At 39.9% G+C, this 19,004-nt stretch overlaps 1 protein-coding gene across 2 annotated transcripts in view; it reads right to left on the reverse strand.

Annotated features, from left to right (window-relative positions):
- Positions 1-1,010: 1,010 nt before the first annotated feature.
- Positions 1,011-19,004, reverse strand: part of SLC10A7 (solute carrier family 10 member 7) — a 149,485-nt gene continuing 131,491 nt past the window's right edge. For both annotated transcript variants that reach the window (XM_086611835.1, XM_086611834.1), the window contains 2 exons: positions 4,453-4,598; positions 1,011-1,140 (listed from right to left, as the gene is read on the reverse strand). In XM_086611835.1, coding sequence (XP_086467961.1) covers positions 1,096-1,140; positions 4,453-4,598 — 191 coding nt within the window. In that variant the 3' untranslated portion in view covers positions 1,011-1,095. The remainder of the gene's footprint in view (positions 1,141-4,452; positions 4,599-19,004) is intronic.

Genomic DNA, 19,004 nt, shown 5'->3' on the forward strand with positions numbered 1-19,004 from the left:
TAGAAATAGTATTTTGTATTATTTTTTATATAAGTTTACTAAAAAGAGTAACATTTTATTTTTAAAAAAGTTGTGACTGATTGTCAAATTAGCTAAGATAGCGTTTCTGCTACTATAAGGATCTTTTTAATTGGCAAAAAAAAAAAAAAGTCAACTTTCTTGTCCTCACAAGCTATTATTCATTACAAATACAGCAATATAGAAAACATAGCTTGGCTTACTACAATAAAGGCTCTGTTTCGATATTAGCATCCTAAATTCTGTCACTGCAGATCTCTGTGTGTTGCACAGGGGGAAAGAAAAGAGAAAAGAAAAAAGAAAAACAAAAATTTGTGTTCTTCAGGGGTAAATTATGAAAGATCTCCTAGCTGCAAACACAAATACTTCACTCATAACCCAAGCACCAGACCATTTCTTTGAAGAAGCTTATGAGGCATTTAAGATATACAATGGCACAATATCATACAATGGAATTGAAAGAATTTTCTTGAGAAACCATTAACTTTGAAGGAATGTCTAGACAACTGTGTCAACAAATGCAAATAATTCATGCTTCTCAGCTTCTATCCAATGGATGGCCCCATGCTGAGTATACACAAACTCAGAAGAAAAAGGCATGTCACAGTCATATGACTAGGGAGTGTAATAGAGTCACACAGAAATTCAAGTCAATCTTGGAGAAAAAAACCTTCAGAAAGCTCTTCCTCAGGGTAAGCCAGCAGTGGGATAGTCTTCTGGTCATTTTGGCTCATTTAAAACAGAGACTTACAGCTGGTGCACCCTGGCTTCAAAGTAGGGGCAAGGGAAGAAACAGCTGCTGGTCACGACCGTTCACTTGGTTAGAAAAATAAAAATTAAAGAACTCCAAAATACTGTACAACCTCTTGCAGTAACCAACAAAGTGGCTTCTGGAAACAACGCTTTTGCCAAAAATGCATCTGTAAGGCACTTAACAGGTATCTTTTTAATATATATATATATATAAAAATAAAATATGCACTGAAGCAACATTCACAAATACCCAGTTGTCTCAATTGTCTGTGTGTACAGTATAGTACATATATACATTCACTGTGACACAGGCCATCTCCACAATTATACCTTCACCGGTGCTTTGGGCTGCCTGGTTAACTTCAGTGCCTGTGAACAGTAAACAAAACAGTCACTTTTTTATATTTTTAAAAGACAAGCAACAGCACAAGACAAGATTTTCGTTTATAAGGGGTGACAAAATGCTCTGTGTACTTCTGGGAGGCTGGGTGGGGAGTCAGCATGCAGCTGACAGGCCACTCTAGGTTTTGTGATGATGTTTTTATCTCTGATAGCCCATCACAACCTCCTCACTACAGAAGCCTTAACAGAAGAACCACGAGTATGGCTACGGTGTCAGCGACGGAAGCTGAGGTGTGTCTCAGATGTCTTTGAGAAAGCAACTATTTAGATCCCACTCAAGCCACTTGTGGCACAGATACAAGAACTTCTGACCCGCTTAGGGAAAGGCTGTGAAGACAATTTCTGCTACCACCTTTGTGTTCCCTGGCCTCCTTCCACACAGCTCGAAGCCTGCTCAGAGTACAGTCACTGCTGCAGTGGTGGATGTCAGGCACCTGACGTTTATACCTTCCTTTCTGAGAAAAGGCAAGAATAAGCCAAAGTCTACCAGTCCAGAGGTGATCTTATGCCAAGGGACACCTCATGTCTTTGTAGCTCCAGTCTGCTCTTACTGAGGAGGAGAGAAACCACATGCCTTCATTTGATGGCAGGGTCCAGCTCTGTGCTCCCCGCAGGGCTGGCCAACTATGGTAGCTGAACTATTTATTCAGTACGTGACCGAAGTTCAACTCAAATGACAGGTGATCACTTCTGCCTTTTAGTTTGGCAGGAAGCAGCCTCTGTAACTTGCTTAAAAGGCGTTCGGTTTTCAGCTGCTCTTGTATGCCGATGTGGTCACCGAGAGGGATGCCTCCTATTGGCGTGCTCTGCAACAAAAAAGCTCGGTGCTTTCTTGGGAGGGACGAATCAGCCTGAGTGAGTGGTAAAGTCGTGAAATTCGCCAGTTCCTGAAATTTAGAACCTCTGTTTTCCTTAGCCTTTTGGGTGAAGTGCCCTGACAGACTGGCATTTGCCTGTCGAGTGAGAGACTTATTATTTCTGGAGGGTTGGCTAAACAAGCCATTTCCAGTCTGAGAGATGTCTGATGAGTCTTCTTATTGTAGATATTAACCTTTAATATTGTACATTTAAAGCTTGTAAGCACTGCTTGAAGAACGCTCCAGCACAAATGTAAACCCTTAAAAAAATCCAAACCTTTAAAAATAAATAAGCTATATTCCCCTCAGAAACACCAGCTTTCAGAAACACCAGCATTTAACTATTTTTAAATCTAGCTGTTCGAGATGAGCCTTTTGGATATTATTCAGCGAGAGACTTTGGAGAGAGACATCATTCCACATTTTGTTTGGGGAAACAACTTTTTAACTTTGTAGTTTGGCAGATTCTGCTGCCATATTTACAAACTAGAAATACCTTAGCATAGATGAACTTCTAAATATTTAAATTCAATTTCATACAACCAGATCACATGTACTATCATAATTAAGAAAGAATGTCACTGCAGTTGAGTACTGTGACTGGATAACCGTCTCCCCCTGCAAGAGAGATGCCAAAATGAAGCCAAGGTGTTTATAGAAAATAAACATCAAGGGTGATGATGACATGTTTATTTTCAAAGCGGGAGACCATTATCCAGTCACAACATTCACTCCTATTATACTTATTATAACTGTACCAGACCCAACCTCATTGATTTTTTTTCAAAGAGTAATTAAAACAACATTTGTGAATAATACAGAAGACCAACTGAAGAAACTGCTGCAACAGAACAACAATCCCCCAAAGTGCTTCTATGGGAGCACTACCGTCTGATTAGCACAGGAGGTTTATTTGATGCTTAATGAATAAGAAACTAGTGCTGGTGAACTGTAAATCTCTCTAGTACTGGTTGGCTTTTCTGATGCCCTGTTTAAAGGCTGTGTTAACTTGCAGCAACTGACAGCAGCCCCTGAAGGCCGATATTGCCCCTGAGGATCAGGGAGCTCTGGATGAGCTCCAGCTCCACTCTTGGTCTTGGCTGATGAGAGCAGTCGGATGCTGAAGAGAAATCAGCATTGCAGGGATCGTTCTGTCACCAGTTGTGTCAACTTTAGGCTACCTTTCTGCAGAAATAGCATGGAATTTTCTTTACACAACCTGTATTGTCTCCTGATAACTTATGATTAAAAAAAAAACCTATGACTTCCAGACTGATGGAGAAATGACATATGATTCTCAAATTTCCATTTTCGGATGCTAAGATAAGTATATTTTAACAAGGTCAGATTTCTGGACTCAGTTCCTGAAAACTGAGAATTTTCCTGCTTTTTATAATTCAGGTAACCAAAAGGAGACATGCATAAAAAACACTACTTTGGGGAATCTTAGCATTCAAGTTAGCAAAGTGACTTTAGTGGAGGGAAGCTAGTAAAATGGCAGCCTGTTGGGTCTTGCTGAAAATTGGAAGTTATCAAAAAAAACTGCTCCACTGACAAGTGGAGAATGCAGGGTACTGGTGGCACTGGGCTTCCCACAGAAGGTCTCAACCTTCACCTAAAATGGCTGTCAGACTGCTTCAGTTGGCACAGCTTCTTCATCCTTATCATGTCCGAACATTAAAGACAGCGTGAAAATCAGTCGCATGGACTAGCTTTCTGCCAGGTGGTTACTACTGTTCTGAGAAGGTGAGTAAAATCATTGCAATTATTTCATATAGATCACAGAATGGCTGTCAGATGTCAATAGCTTCACTTTGTACTGAAATAAGCGTAATTTGAATCAGTGATGTTGATGCAAAACCCTCTGGGTTATAGCCAATAATCCTACAAGCTACCTCATGTCGTAATTTTGGCACGAACTGTGATGCACCAGATTGCTGTAGACTTCTTGCTATTGTAAAGAATGATCCAAGTAGGGGAAGAGGGGAGGAAAAAAAAAGTTTTCATTCTGCTTCAGCTCAGTTCAGAAAGTGATCTTATTTTGTCTGATTTCCCCAGCTCCCGTGCTAGTGGACAGATCTTTGCCACTTCTCCATAAGAGAGTTCTGAAGCTGTGATTATTAGCTAAAGGTGGAGCCATTCTTATTGGGCATAATCTGAATTAATAATCTGAATGAATTCGTAATTTGAACTAACTGTAGAGGTCTAACTTCAGGATTTGAATCTTTTCAGAGCCAAGGGGGATAAAGTTCAGCATTTTTGATACTACTGTGACAATCATCATCATAAAGAAAGTAAAAAACCAGAAAAATTCCTACCATGAGATCTCCAAGAAAGAACCTGAGAAGTTTAAGATGTGTTTAGTTATTTTTTTTCCCTCATAGCACACTTTCTATTACAAATCCAAGCCAGCAATTCTTACCTTTTGCCTAGAAACCATCCAAGATTTTATTGTCGGTACCAACAGACTGCCAAGAAGAATCTGCGCAGGATGATAGATGAGTAAGGGGACGGAAATTAAGGACAGGTGCTCATAACCTGCAAATACTATCTTCAGCATTGGAATCCCTGCAGGCAGAAAAACAGGAGACACACTCTCACCCCAGACTTTGAGCTCCAGATAAAAGCAAAGTATTTTATGTTGTGTTGACATTTCACCAAAAAAACACCCAACAAAAAAAAAAAACACAAAAAAAACCAAATCAACCAAATCAAACCAAACAAAAGAAACAAAACAAAGACTCAGAAATTTTATACAAAAAACCCTACCCAAACCAAGCAGCAAGAACATGAACAAAAAACATACACAGTAGAGAAAGTTTTGTGGCAGAAAGGAAGGAGCAGGGGAATGCCATAAAAGATCTTTTCTAATCATGCTAATAGCTGTAAAACTCCTGATGAAGATTTGATAGAACACATGTTCTGCTATAGCATGACTGTTCGGTTGCTGAACACAGTTCTGTACTGCTTATTTACTACCTCCTCTCACTGTGCTCCATTTCCTGTTTTCCTGCTTGTCCTCCATCCAACCTGCCTGACTCCTGCTTGTAACCTTTCTTCCGTCCGTTCTCCACTGGAGGATGGTTGCGTTTTCCTGGTGTACTCCCTGCCAGTTGGTTAGTACCCAAGTAACAGCCTTCCCTGCTTTGACTCATCCATGCACTCAAGGCAGAGTCAAGTACTGAGCAGGCAAACGCTCGTGCGTTGGAGAACAAAACTCTTTGCTCTACCCCTATGTTTCAGAAGATATACAGCATGAGAGAGAACAGGTTTCGTGAACTGAGTGAGCAATATGAAGTGGTCATGCCTATGAAGACTTAGAGTACAGGAGTTGCTAGATGCTGGAAGAAGTAAGTGTTAAGAGCCAGAGATGGGCCACTTTCCCAAGAGCTTGAATTTGCACTCAACGATGCTAATTCTATTAGACGTCTCCATGCAGAATCTTCCCACTTGATGATGTGATATGTAAAATTAAATTTGATTTAGCTTTGCAGTAATGAAACCGATTGTTTACTTTGAACATGTCATTGTTCAAAATTATCAGCTTAAATCTTTGAGCTTTGCTACCATGCTCCACAAAGCGTAAGTGTGGGCAAAACTTGCAACCATCTCTGTCTTGCTTGGCCAGACATTTGCATAGTTGCTAAGGAGATTGCACCTGCAAGTCCTCAGGAGCCTCCTGAGAACATACCGTATTTTCTCCTTCATCTTAAGTGTTGTTCTAGGATTCTTCCATCAGCATTAACCTTGCAGTGAAGCAGACCACAAGCAGTTTTCACAGAGCTCATCTGCGTGTCTCCTTTCGTAGCAATGACAAAAAGCTGAGCTTTGTGCCACATGGCCTCCATCTCCCCATTAGTAGATGTTTCAGATCAGTCAAAGTTGCCATGTTCACATAAACTTTTGCCTGTATCTTAGATAAATTCCTGTTCTCAACATCCTTTCAGGCTTCCCTTAATAAAAGTTGCCTCCTCCCTATGTGAGGAAACAGCTTATTTGTTGAATATTTACCGTTCTACCAGTGCCCCACTATTGCTGGCACGTGTCCAGGCTTGCTGAAATCTTCATGATGTTTCCACAGCATCATTTCTTGTAATTATTTTGATTAGCTCCATCACATTACACCACTAACAATCTCGTCCCCATGCTAGTAGCCTTTACTTACGTGGATATTTCCAGGGAAAGATTAAATCAAATACATAAAGGCTTGTGTACTTAATTTCAATATTATAATTACCTTCAAAACAACATCACAGACCTATCACACAACAGGGCTGCTTATTATTAACGCAAATTTCTGGGGCTTGGGAATAGATATTATTTGGATAGAAATTAAATGGGCACGTGCATTATATTAAGGAGTGCAATTTATTTTAAATGCCCATCATACTGTTTTTGTAAACCAATAAAGGTTTTATTGCCTGTTTCCAAATCTCAAGTTGACCCTCATGGGTCCTTTTCTGTTCTCTAACCACCGAAAAATAAACTAGAGTCCCAAGCTATGAACATGCTGTATTTATGTTCGTAAGACAGTACCTGGTGTTTTGGCAGTGCAATTTCATCCATAGATCCAAAAACACTTTAGTAAGCTGAACAGGACTCCTACAGAGAATCAGAGAACACTAAAACGACTAGCCTAAGATCACACAGAAAACTAACGGCAGAGCCGTGAACAGAATGGATCCAAAGTGACTGAGACATGCTTTAAATTACTCTACATTTTTCTAAACTGAAAGAAAAGACGAGAAATTCCAGCCTAAAAGGTAAATTCTCTAGAGGAAAGCTATTTCAGTAAACTAGGAAAGGAAAATTAAAGTTGTCCAATATAAATACAAAATACTATAATTAGTGTGACAATATAATTAGATCACTGGGTAGAAAGAGGTTCTAAATTCACAGCTTGTTTAAATACATGTCACAACAATAGGTTCCTGTAAGCCATTAATGTGCAATTAAAGTTCCTGTTATTTACCAGGAAAAACTAACTGGTGAAAAGAAGAAATAATATTTTTTTTTTTTTTTCAGGTAAGCATTTGTTTCATGGAAAGAAAAAGCCCTGTTGCCTTTTTATGCAAAATTCCTGATTTTTATCATTCCAACTTTGCCAGTATGCAACTCTCTCAGAAAATGTTTCACAACAGAGATCCACAGACTACCGTCACAAATGCTTGTGTCAGTAATATTACCACCAAGCTAAACAAAACAGCATGGGTTTTATTTATTTTTAAAAACGTTGTCTAAACTTTTTCATAGCAATACACAGTAACTGCAAGCATCAGTATGGCCGTTAATGTTTTCCAAATACATAAAACTCATGCAAACTCCTAATTAGGAAAAATTTTAGTAGTTACTTTTCCTTCTCTTACAAAAAATTAACTGGATTTTCTTTACATATACATAAGAAAAACATATTTATTTTATATATATATGTATAAAAAAAAAAACACTTAGGAGTGGGGTGGAACAAACAAAATTAAAATCAAATCTCAGCCAAAGGAAGAAAAGTGACATTATAATGCCTGGGCTGATACTGTATGCTGTATCTTTGCCACTAATGTATTTTCAAGATGAGAGACCTAGCACTGAGAGAAGCTATAACAGAAACAGTAGTGACATGAACAGGTGCTGCTGTAACAAAACTAATAAAGTGAATGAGAGGAGTCTAAATCTTTCAGATAGATAGCAAGGAATAAAGAGGCTAAGCAAAATGGATATATTTTTTTTTTATTTTGGGCTGTCCACTCCTCTTTTCCTCATCTTTTAGAGCACATTGCTTCCAGTGCTGATGGAGTATGATAGCTACACTAAGATAAATAAAATTTTGCACAGGATCAAATCACATATGTTAAATCCCAGACCACTACGTTAGTCTTAAGTTTCCAATGAATGCGTGTCCAACTCCTGTACCAGAGCTGACCAAATGCTGTGACAAGCGCAAGTCAGGGTTGTATCCGACTCACTTCCAAAGTGGTACCCAGCTGGGTGAGAAAACAGCACCTCACTTGACCAGGACTACAGCGCACTGCAGCAGAAGTGAGGGAGCACTGAGATCATCCCACAGATATCCTTTACAAACAAAATCGTCATTCCCAGCTTTTCACCCTATATTTCCCTCTTGTCCTGTGTTTGGCTGTGCTTCTCCTACCAGTGCTCCCCCATGTTCCTATCTTCCTCCTTGCTCTTTGGCTCCAGTATGCAGAGGCTCTTCTTCTATTTGTATTTTCTTCCTTCCTCTTTTTTCCTCCTCTTCTCCACTTCCATGCTTTCTAGCCTGCTTTGTTTTGTTTCCCAGGACCTTTGATTCTGCTCACTTGCAGCAGTGCAAATTTTGGGTACTCCCACTAAAACCATTAAGCTCCACCAAGTGCAGTGGGCACTAAAATCACAGCCCCACTGCAACTGAGAGAAGCGAGTTAGATCTGTGATACGGAGTACGTTTCATTTTCCTCCCTGTTTGCGTCCTCACTCAGCCCGTTTCACGTTAAGAACTTTGCAAACCTGAGGAAGAGCCAGCGAGAGAAAAGCTGTTTATCCACGACCTTCAACAGCAGCAGAGGACTGCTCTTACGGTCTGGTATCGGCGAGCCCTGTTTGTTCTCCCCTGCTCCAGGGTATTCCAGTTTGGCTCCAAGGCTGTGGTTTCTCAGCCCTGGTCAAAGGCCACCGTTTCTCTAGTAGCCTGCACGACTGAAAGCTATTTATCTTTCAGCTTTGCAGCCAGTATAACCTCCCACATCCTCCCCTTTCCCCTTTGCTACTTTGGCATTTCATAGTCACCTTCCTAAAAGGCCCATGAAAATATTATGCTGCACTTCACTACAGTTAGTTAACCGTAAAATAATAATAATAAAAAAATCCTAAAAGATTTGAAGGTACTTTTAAGAGAATTTAAATATAGGACTCTTTTCATCTAGCTATCACTGCAGTAATATAAATGAAGCAAATTAATTTTAATGCTCCAAGGTACTGATTCTGTGTCACTGTCACTGACAGGATCCAACTAGTCTTTATGAGATGGCATTTGACTTTATGGAAGTGAGCACTATGCACGCATTTACAATTTTACAGGGACTTTAAGCTGTCATGCTGAAAAATGTTTATAAAACATTAATCAAAAAATGCCTCTTTAATACAATGCATTGTCTGAAAGATGTTAGAAGGCACATATTGTAAATGGATTCTTTTTCTGACTGAAGTAATTTCTACCAAAAGCCTTTCCCCACTGCTATACAAGTACACAGTGTGGAGAGATAAAGAGCACTTTCTCAGCACATTACTACCTGATCCAAACACTTGGGAAATCACTAATGTACAGCATGCCATATTTCCATGTCACACATGACACATTTGTCTAAAATTACCCAACAGAGTTTGACATTGCAGCATATTCCATAGCAGAGCTTTCAACTGACATCTGCCAAGTAAGAACTTCAAGTAGGAGCTTTCTTCTTCTAACAAGCAAGTAAGAGTTTTCTTTTATCCTATACCCATGATGGAAGTGATAAAACAATAAGCACTGGAAATCAAGGGGTTTTTTTTCTATTTTAATATGTTTATTTTATGCTCGCTGAATGTGTAAGCTCCCCTCAAAGCACTGTTTCATCACTTGCTGTTTTCTATCACATTGCAATGGGTTCAGAGAACTTAATAGAACATTTTTATTACCACCGAAACGTAGGCCATTATCTCTCACACCCAAAGCAGAATTATTGCTAGATGCTCTACTTACATACTTTACTGTATAGGTTTTTCCCCTTCAATGTCTTCATAACAAACAATTTATCCTAAAACTTTATTGCTCACATTATTGAAGCACATTCCAAATCACAAAACGCTGCAGCATTTCTTCTGAGGAAAAGAGGTTTGGGGCAAAACAAAGAGGTCATCACTAGGGCTATGGAAACACCAGGCATTCAAGAATCAGAACAACCCTCACAAAGAGGCAGTGGAAATACTCTGAAGAAAAGCCTTAGCCTCTCGATTTTCAGTTCTCCCTTCTACTCATCTATACATTTCAGAAGTCTCAATTGCCATAATCTTCAAGTGCATAATACAAAATGAATCAAGTATATGACGGTAGCTTCTCTGACACTCTCCATGCTACTCTCTGTCTGAAGGATCCTCTCGGGGTTGATGTGAAGGGTGCATCAGTAGGCCAAATAGCTATTTATTTTCTTCAACTGAGAAAAGCCTGCAAAGAGGGGCATATATTGCATTAAATCCCTCCTAAGCTGTCAGAGCAGGGGGTTTCCGCGCTTATCCCTGCAAAGACAGTGCCAAACGAGCACCTGAAATTCTACTGCCAAGTTTCAGAATAGCATTGCATGTGGCCCAGCGACTGCATGGTAGGGAAGGGTGGTGAGATCTGGGCAAAATCCAGTTTAGAGGATTAGAAAAAGGTTGTTCATGCAGATAGCTACTAGAATGGCAAGATGCTGCTAGTCTCTTGATTGAAAACTTTCTTAAGAGTTTCCCCGTTCCTTCCCAGGCAAATCACATTGCTATGGAGACCGAAGTTTACACACTATGCTTACCCTCAGTGAAGGCTAGCCAGCGATATAAGATGTTTCTTGCCCTTGTTCAGACTCTGTTTGACATACCGAGATCACGATACGAGAAGACGCTTTTGACAAATTAACTGGTTGAGGATTCTTTTTCCTATATCCATGCCCTCTCCAGCACATGCACTGAACTCAAGTTAAACACTCTTCCCACAGGACCAGTTTCTTTAAGGTATGGGAATAGCTGAATGATATCTGACAACCCATAACAATACAAATATTTGCTTGCTATTGAGTATTTCCATTTCAGCTGAAGAAAGCACCTTCCAGTGTAATATGAACTCACAATACATTGGAGGGAGAAAGGACTACTTGAAGCTGAGCCCAAAACAGGTAGTCAAGCTCTTGCTCAGGTGAAAAATTACTCAGAGGAAAATTTGGTAGTCCTTTTCCAGCCCTACTCCAGCTGTAACACAGATTTCTTTTGCTCTTAGCCCTAACCAAGAGATCCTAGACCTTACAGTCATTTTGTACTCTGGAGAGGACTCAAGGCTGAAAGAAATAATAGACCACCTTTGCCACTCTCTTGTCCAGTAGGAAATAGCAGTGTCAAGGTAAGATTCCATCTGCAGTGCCTAGACAGTGGTTTACAACAGTACAACGGTTTGTGGCACTTCTGGTTCAATCACACCTCGGTGACAAAGCCTAGTGTTACCATGGAAATCTGACTTTTGCCAGTAGGTGTAAAGAGATCATCCATCAGCACAACCACAACTGCCTCCAGGTGATATGACACTCAATCTCTGATTGCGAAGAATCTGCAATGTTTGTAGCAGTTGAGACTATATTCCCCTTGTCTTTTTGCCCACATACATGCTGTATGAAGACTTGTGCTTAAAATATTTTCAGAGAAGAGGAGACAATTTTTTCAGTATGTTTTCATATTTCAGGTCAGTGATAAGTGTAATGGAAAGTGAAAAAACAGGCTGGTAAAAACAAACATCTGAGGGGGAGGTTTTACAAGGGACTGGTGAGACGTTAAGGGAATCTGGAAGAGCTGCAGGGGAAAACTGTGAAACGGAGGGCTGTCCTAGTCCAGACTGGAGGTCTGTATGGACCCTAATCTTTAAAAACATTTTCACCTTCATCCCTCTCCTTGCAAAGGAACAATGATTTACGAGAATATTCAACAAGCCCTCACGTTACATTAAATGACTTACCTCTTTTGGAGGACTAGAATTATTGGGAAGGCTCTGCACTGAATCAGAGCAATGTGGTCACATATTGGCCATATAGTTATGCGAGGATGCAAGAATTTTGCTGAGACTCACACTATGTCGCAAGAGACTGGACCGGACTACTATCTAAGTAAAGAAGGAGAAGGAGGAAGAGAAATGAATGAGAAATAAGATATTTCTATTGCCATAACTCTAACAAGAATAAAAAAATGAAGAAAACCTATGCTTTGAATTCGTTCTTGTTCTTCAGGTAACTGGCCCACTATACTCATCACAGAAATTAGTAATTTAAGTGCAACATAAGTACAGTTACAAGGAAACAGCACATCTTGACACTATCAAAGTTTTAAGTAAATAAAAATGTAAAAGCTGGGAGGAAGAGAAAGAAAGTACAGTTTGTCTATTTCTGGGTTTTCAACGGGTGCATTCAGATTGGAAGTGATGTTTAATGAACAACATAGGCAATCTCACCAGCTGCTAACAATGAAACATTTAACACCAACAACTGAAGACTAGTGCCTTAGACTCCGAAACACCTCCACCTGTCTGACAATATGGTAGTAGTTAACAGGAAATTCAAGAATGAATCGAAAAAAAGTAAGTCATATTTTAAACGTGATTTATCCTTAATTTGGCACCACAACGTGGGCATAGCAACATTGTAAGCTGATTCTTGCACTTCAGTGATTTTTTTATTGCTTGGATATCAGTTCATTCTTCATACACATAATATAACAGCATTCTTCCTTGTAATTCACTAGCAATATCCAAGCTATGAAGTTCAAATGAATGGAATTTAAACACTTCCTTCCTTTCTCTATAATTCTTGTAGCCAATGCTTTTTAAAGGTTTAATACTACTAATGAAAGGAATTCTGGACAAAGAGATTGACAAATGTCCTAAAACCACGAAGCTGAGATTTGATTAATTTGATTATTTCCTGAAGCATTACTGACCTTTCCACACATAGCTGAGGCTATGATTTTTTTGCATTAAAGCTTTGATTATGTGGATTTTATTTACACATATTATTAAAAAAGCCATCATAAACATGTTTTACAGTTGTTCTTATTATATTTGTAAACACAAGCAGGAAAGGATTATGCTCCAAACTGTTTCATACTATCTTTTAATTAGACTTTTTTAAAGCTTTTTTTCTCCTGAAACCTCAATGCAAACTAAAACGTGATACACAAATTCATTATAAATGGTAAAATAAGGAAACACTTAAAAGAACACATAAAGAAGAAAATGTTTGTTACGAATACTAGCATAATTTTTCCTTTAATTCTCTCTTCATCTGAATTCTGTGGCCAAGAAATAAGATACGAGGCCAGAAAAGCTTTAATACTCCGGTCATCTGGGAAGGCATTTTGAGAAAACAGCTCACTACCTAGAAATACTGAGGGATACTATTTCCTATTCTAAAACTCTAGGGACTAGGGTTATGTGCTTGCAGTGGTCATGGCAGCTTTAGAGGAGGATCCCTCTCCCAGATTCCCAAGACTATCCTGTAATAGGAGATTTCTAAATTTTGCTGCTTCTGTTGATTTTTCACATCTTTGCACCCACTGTTTTAGAAGTGTCTGGAGCCAGCAGCTCAGACTGGCTGCCAGAAGGTGCACTGAGAGCAGCAAATGTAGATGCAACTCTCTCAGGGAGACTGAACATCATCTTCAATACTCACCAGCTTTAGTATGGGTGACACTTGTAGCCTCTGCCAGCTTGAGGTAAAAAAAAATAATCTTGAGTCATGTCCAAACGTGGATCTTCCCAAGGGTAACCTGTCAGCTGTCTGCTGAATATAATGTAGTTTCTTAAAGCAGATAAATTAACTTTAACTGTTGTTGGTGGGGAGGGAGGGCTCTTGTGTCATTATCATTTTACAGATGGATATGTGTGTTAATTTTTTTTTTACTATTATAAAAAGGTATGAGCTTGCTGTCATTAAAAACCTGCAATCCGGTTTTTAGTGTCTGATCCAATTACATGTACATCTGGGAAGACACACAACCAAATAAATAATTGGAGAGGTGCAACTCTGAAATGACAATTGTTATTCATCGATCTCTTTCTGCAAGTCGAGATTGAGAGATGTAAACTTCAAGTGAATGAGATCTCCTGGGTGAGATTCTTCAGTTCAAACACAGTAAACAACTGTTGTCCTCTGATGCACATTTTAGTACTGCTGGAGGCAAACTTTCTAAATATTAATAAAAAACCTACTACTGGCAGAGTATACAGATGAAAAGGAAGCCCTGGGAGCTGGTACTGAATTTCTTGCCACATTCTAAGTCTAATCAAAGAAACATACATTTCAGGTCCAGAAAAGAAAGGAGATTCCCTAATTTACTCTAGTATTTCCCCTTCTGGAATCACAGACTGGTCAAAATTGAGTAAACTGCAATAGGTTAGACATGCTATATTGTGAATCTTGTGATTAAAAAAACAAAGGGAGAATCGAGTACTCTGTGTCCAAAAGCCACTATAACTCACCGGACCATGCCATTTCCTACTTTTAGATTTCCCTGTCAGCACATTTCCTTCCTGAAAGGATGCCCCCTCGGACGCTCTAGTGTGAAGGAGATGAACAGGGGGTGCTTGCCCAGCCACGTATATGAGTAGCAAAGGAAAACAGAAAAGATGCTCTGGCACAGTCTATCGCAGCGACCACAGCCTACTCAAAGATGTCTGTCTGAATTCTTGTGGAGATAGTCCCTTCCAGTGAGTGGTGACCTTAGTATTACAGAAATGCTGATACATGCAAACCGGCATCTCACCTTGGATGGATTTGTCTGTGCAAGCACAAAACATTCATACTCTTCCCAGTTACAGAAATCTTCAGTCTATATTTGGTTTTGCTAATGTTCTGATATGGCAGCTGTACAGAAAATAGCAGCATTTCCTAGGCATTCCTTGGGGTCTACTGAGAAAGAAGACATGACAATTACCTGGTAATAACCTGACTGATAATACGGTTTGGTAAGAACCAAACGTTCATTCTAGAAGACTGCCAAGCTAGGAAAGGCAATCCCCCTGCCCTCAAGCTGGGCTACAAAAAAAAGATGCTAACATGAGAGAAGTGCAGTAGATCCGGGTGCTTTTTACTCTCCCTGCTATCATCTCAGGTAACATGAATCTCTCAGTTCTTATTTTCCGGAGGCAGAGAGAGGACAAAGAGAAGGGGAATCACAGAGCAGAGGAAAAAGCCCAGCCAATCACTTACTGCTCCTTCCAAGCAAATGCTGGGCAAAGACTGAAGAGATAAGAAAAAAATTTCCTTTTTGGCCCAAAGAATCACAATATCAAAATTCATTGAAGGTTCTAGGAGCCACTAAGCCCCCTGAGATCTAAGAAGCAGGAATGGGAGAGAGTCTGTAACTCTCTGGTAGTAGTAAGGGGTACATATTGGCCCAGACACAGCTTCCACAAGACACACATTCCTTCAAGCACATTCCTCCCACCAGCTTCCCTTCTGCCCCAAGGGTTAGAGTCCACCAATTCCGGGCAGAGAAGTATCCAGATCATTTTCACTTACATCATGCTATCGGACATCTGGGGAAGAAATGAGACTAAAAGTCTGTAACAGGTAAGAAAATATGCAAATTCAAGCACTAATAACACCAAGAAGTATGACATAATGCCAGCAGTAACATCTCCTGTTCAACACTAAGAGGAAAATTTTGAAAGTAAAAGAGATAGTATCAAAAGTCTTACTCTTGAAAACTTTCAGAGAGCAATTAACCAGGATTATTTTCTAGATCTTTATGGAAAAGTCAGAGGAATTATTCACACATGTACAGCTAGTCACAGTTAGTACCTTGAGGAATAATTGCCTTAGAGGACAATTCTCTGCCAGGAGCAGAGAAAAAACAGCACATTTCAAAAATACCTCAGAGGATAGCCTGAATACTCACTTAGGGCAATGCACCTGATTTTATCATCTTACTTTCTATTACAGAATTACTAAGATATGCCTCCTTTTTAAAATCAAAATGATCTACCTTTTACCTTAACACCAGTTAGAACATTTTGGCATTTTTCTGTCTAAAGGAGAAAGGTGATTATCACAACAGAATAAGAAGAGCCTGTGCTTGATTAGTTCAGCATTTCAGAGTTTGGGTATAGGAAAAAAACGGATGAAGCAAAAACCCAGCTAATATTAAACAGCAGTGGTTCAGGCTGTGCAAATATATTATTTATCTTGTAAGGAGATATCTGTAGAAAACATGAGTGAACTATAGATAGCTGCGAGCAGATTGGAGCTATAAGTGAGCACGATGTGCTCTGTCACATTGTGCAGCTGGGGAACTCAGGGGAAGGCACGGGCTGATTAATCCACAGCCTAGATGATCCGCTCACAGACAATTGAGCTGTCTCTGAATCTACTTGTGCATTAGAGCAGGCTTTTAAGAATTGTTCAAGTACAGACTATCAGTTCCATACTCATGCAGTAAGAAGCTGAGTATTTAAAAAAGAAATTTGAATGAATTGAAAACAATACAAAAGAAAGTTAGCACTTTGGCTTTTACTTGCAAAATGAACTCTATTCTTTCCTGAAAGTATTTTGTAGCCTAGAAACTTTGATTGCATTACTTTAAGAAGTCCATGGTGAAAGAGCTGCTACATTGATAAATCCAAACAATGCACTCTGCATCATAAACAATACCCTGATTTTTACTATAAGGTGGGGTTATTTTTGTTGGTTTGTTTTGAATTTTTACCAATCTGCCATTCACCACACTTATAATACTAACATTTGCACCTGTGGTAGCCAAAATAGGCAGCGATACTCAATTCTTTTGCTGATAAAATAATTTTACATAATAAATACAAAGAATTTAAGTGAAAGTATTTTTTTACAATCCTGCATTTACTTTTAAGTTGTAATTTCTAGCTAGCAATTCACTCTCTGTAAAAAATAAAATAATCTTCTGTACTTGGCTGCAACTTTTGTGTAAGTGCAAGCAACAACTGCAGTATTTTTTTAGATGAGCCACACTGATAGCTTTGCACTTCCTTGAGGCCTCTTCTCTTCTCACTGAATGAACTCCAGGGAATGGCATCATGTCGGGCTTTCCAGATGGATTATGTGAAGCCATAGCTCAATGTCATTTTCAATAGCAAGGCTCATAATTAAAGGTCAAATAGTCACTTCATCTGCAATCAATCAATAGAAGAAGTACTAATACTAAGTACTAATCAATCAATGGCAAATGCACTAATAAAAGCCATGCATCAAATGTCTGCATATGTGTGTGCTCACATGTACTGTGCATATATGTGAGCAGGGAGAAGGAGAGAAAGAGAACAAAGTGAGGGTGAATATGCCAGAGGGCATCGTGAATACTGTATTTATCTTCGCTCCTTGTAAGTTGATATCCTGTTTCACTCATTAAGTGAAACACAAATAAACATTAGTTTTTCTGCATGTGATGCACTGTATTCAAAAAACTGCTGAAGCACCCACCTCTACGCAGAAATATCAGCTTGTGTTCCAAGCTAAGGAACACAAAGGCACCTACGCTGCGTAATTTGTCCTTACACAAACATGCCCTGCACTCTGATCTTTGAGACAAAAAGTGTGTCAACTGTTCTGTCTACAAAATAAAACCTAGCATATGGGAACGGCACTCATCTCCATGCAGAGCAAGCACTTATTCATGGATTCAACAGTGGAAGTGGCAGTTGGCCTCATGAGCATGCACTGCATGGGAATTAGTTGGTTTCATAATATGGTGTGGGAAAAAGTGACTTATAAAAGTCTTCTCATGCCTCTCCTATTACCACTTCTAAAGCTTTAAAGCTGTCAGCTCTTCTCCCACTTTAGTCGGTGCCATTCTAAGCTCCCTAGGGAACGGGCCAGACGTACCTATTTGGAGTTTCACCTGCCAAGCTGAGAGAAATCAGTTTCAAAGCGAAAGAACAAGTGTTGGGGGGTCATTTATACACTACCACTGGAATCTTGAAGACAAACAAAGCGGAGCTCCGCAACGGATGTGAAACGAGACCCTGAGCTGTGTTTGTGCTTTCAGGCATTGCCATGACAGAGGGAGAGGGAAAAACTCTCTCCGCTACAAGAGAACAGGAGGTTTCTCATTGCATGGTTTTGAGCAAACACTTCTGGACAAGGAGAAATGTGACAGAACAACAAAAGAGTAAGGGCCAAAATGCCTACGTCTGTTCTTGTTTCTGCTAAGATCAAGGTGGACAAGACTCTACTGCGGGTAGATTTAACTGTCATTCAGAAATGGTTGATCCTTAAAAACAAGTTAGAGCTACTGTGCTTCTGCCTTCAGCGAAGGAATAAACGCTAGCTGCTCCGGCTAACGTTCCAGTTTACATCACCAGCTCAGTGGCTTGCCTCATCACACTACAGCTTTATAAAACCTGATCCTCCCTATTTACACAGAAATGTGTGTTTATGCAGCTCTACCTTATTCAGACCTGGTATTAATACTGAAAGGAGTAAAGCAGCAGTGGTCTCAAAACCAGCCAGCATCAAAGCGACAGCCAGCACACATGCCTACTACACAGTGGACATACTACGTAGGGTGCGCGTGAGAGCAGCGGCGCCCTCAGCCTTACTGAAGACGGGCTCCCAGGGACTGCCAAAAAGAGCATTTCCCCATCAGGGGTGGTGCTGGCCCCAGGCAAGACAAGCCTGGGAGCCTCAAAGAAACCTTCACCAAGCTGAGCACCAGAGATGGAATACAGCAAGGGAAGCATAAGTCCCAACCACCCAGTGATCTCAACACAGGCCCTGAGCAGTAAGGAAAGGTAGTGTAAGAGCGCAAAACCTAAGAACGAATTACGTCTTGTGACTAGCCTCCTAGGAGGCAAACTTGCTTTCCATGAGACACCAGCTCTTCAAGGACGAAGGTAAAGCACTCTGTCCTGAAGGTGACAAACGGAACAGTCTGTAGCTGAGAAACAGTCCCGCAATACTGCATTCCACCATCTGCCTGTTTCATTTCAGCTTGCGCACTTATCCATGAGACATCTGTATTAGCAGGGTGTGTGTATGTATGTATGGCTGGGAAGAAGCTGTAGGAGTCCCTAAAGTCAAGGAGGCCAAAGTATTTCTGTTGGCATGCTCAGGCAAAAAAAGCTGCAAAATACAAAAGCTTGACTCATCAGGCTGTGCCAATGAAAGCAGTAACTTGGAATTGGGAAAAAGTGAGCCAAAATAGTCAAGCGAGCTAGGAACCTCAAACTAGGTTCTTCTAAAGGAG

The sequence above is a fragment of the Tauraco erythrolophus genome, chromosome 5 (assembly GCF_009769465.1).
Source record: "Tauraco erythrolophus isolate bTauEry1 chromosome 5, bTauEry1.pri, whole genome shotgun sequence".
Taxonomy (NCBI): domain Eukaryota; kingdom Metazoa; phylum Chordata; class Aves; order Musophagiformes; family Musophagidae; genus Tauraco; species Tauraco erythrolophus.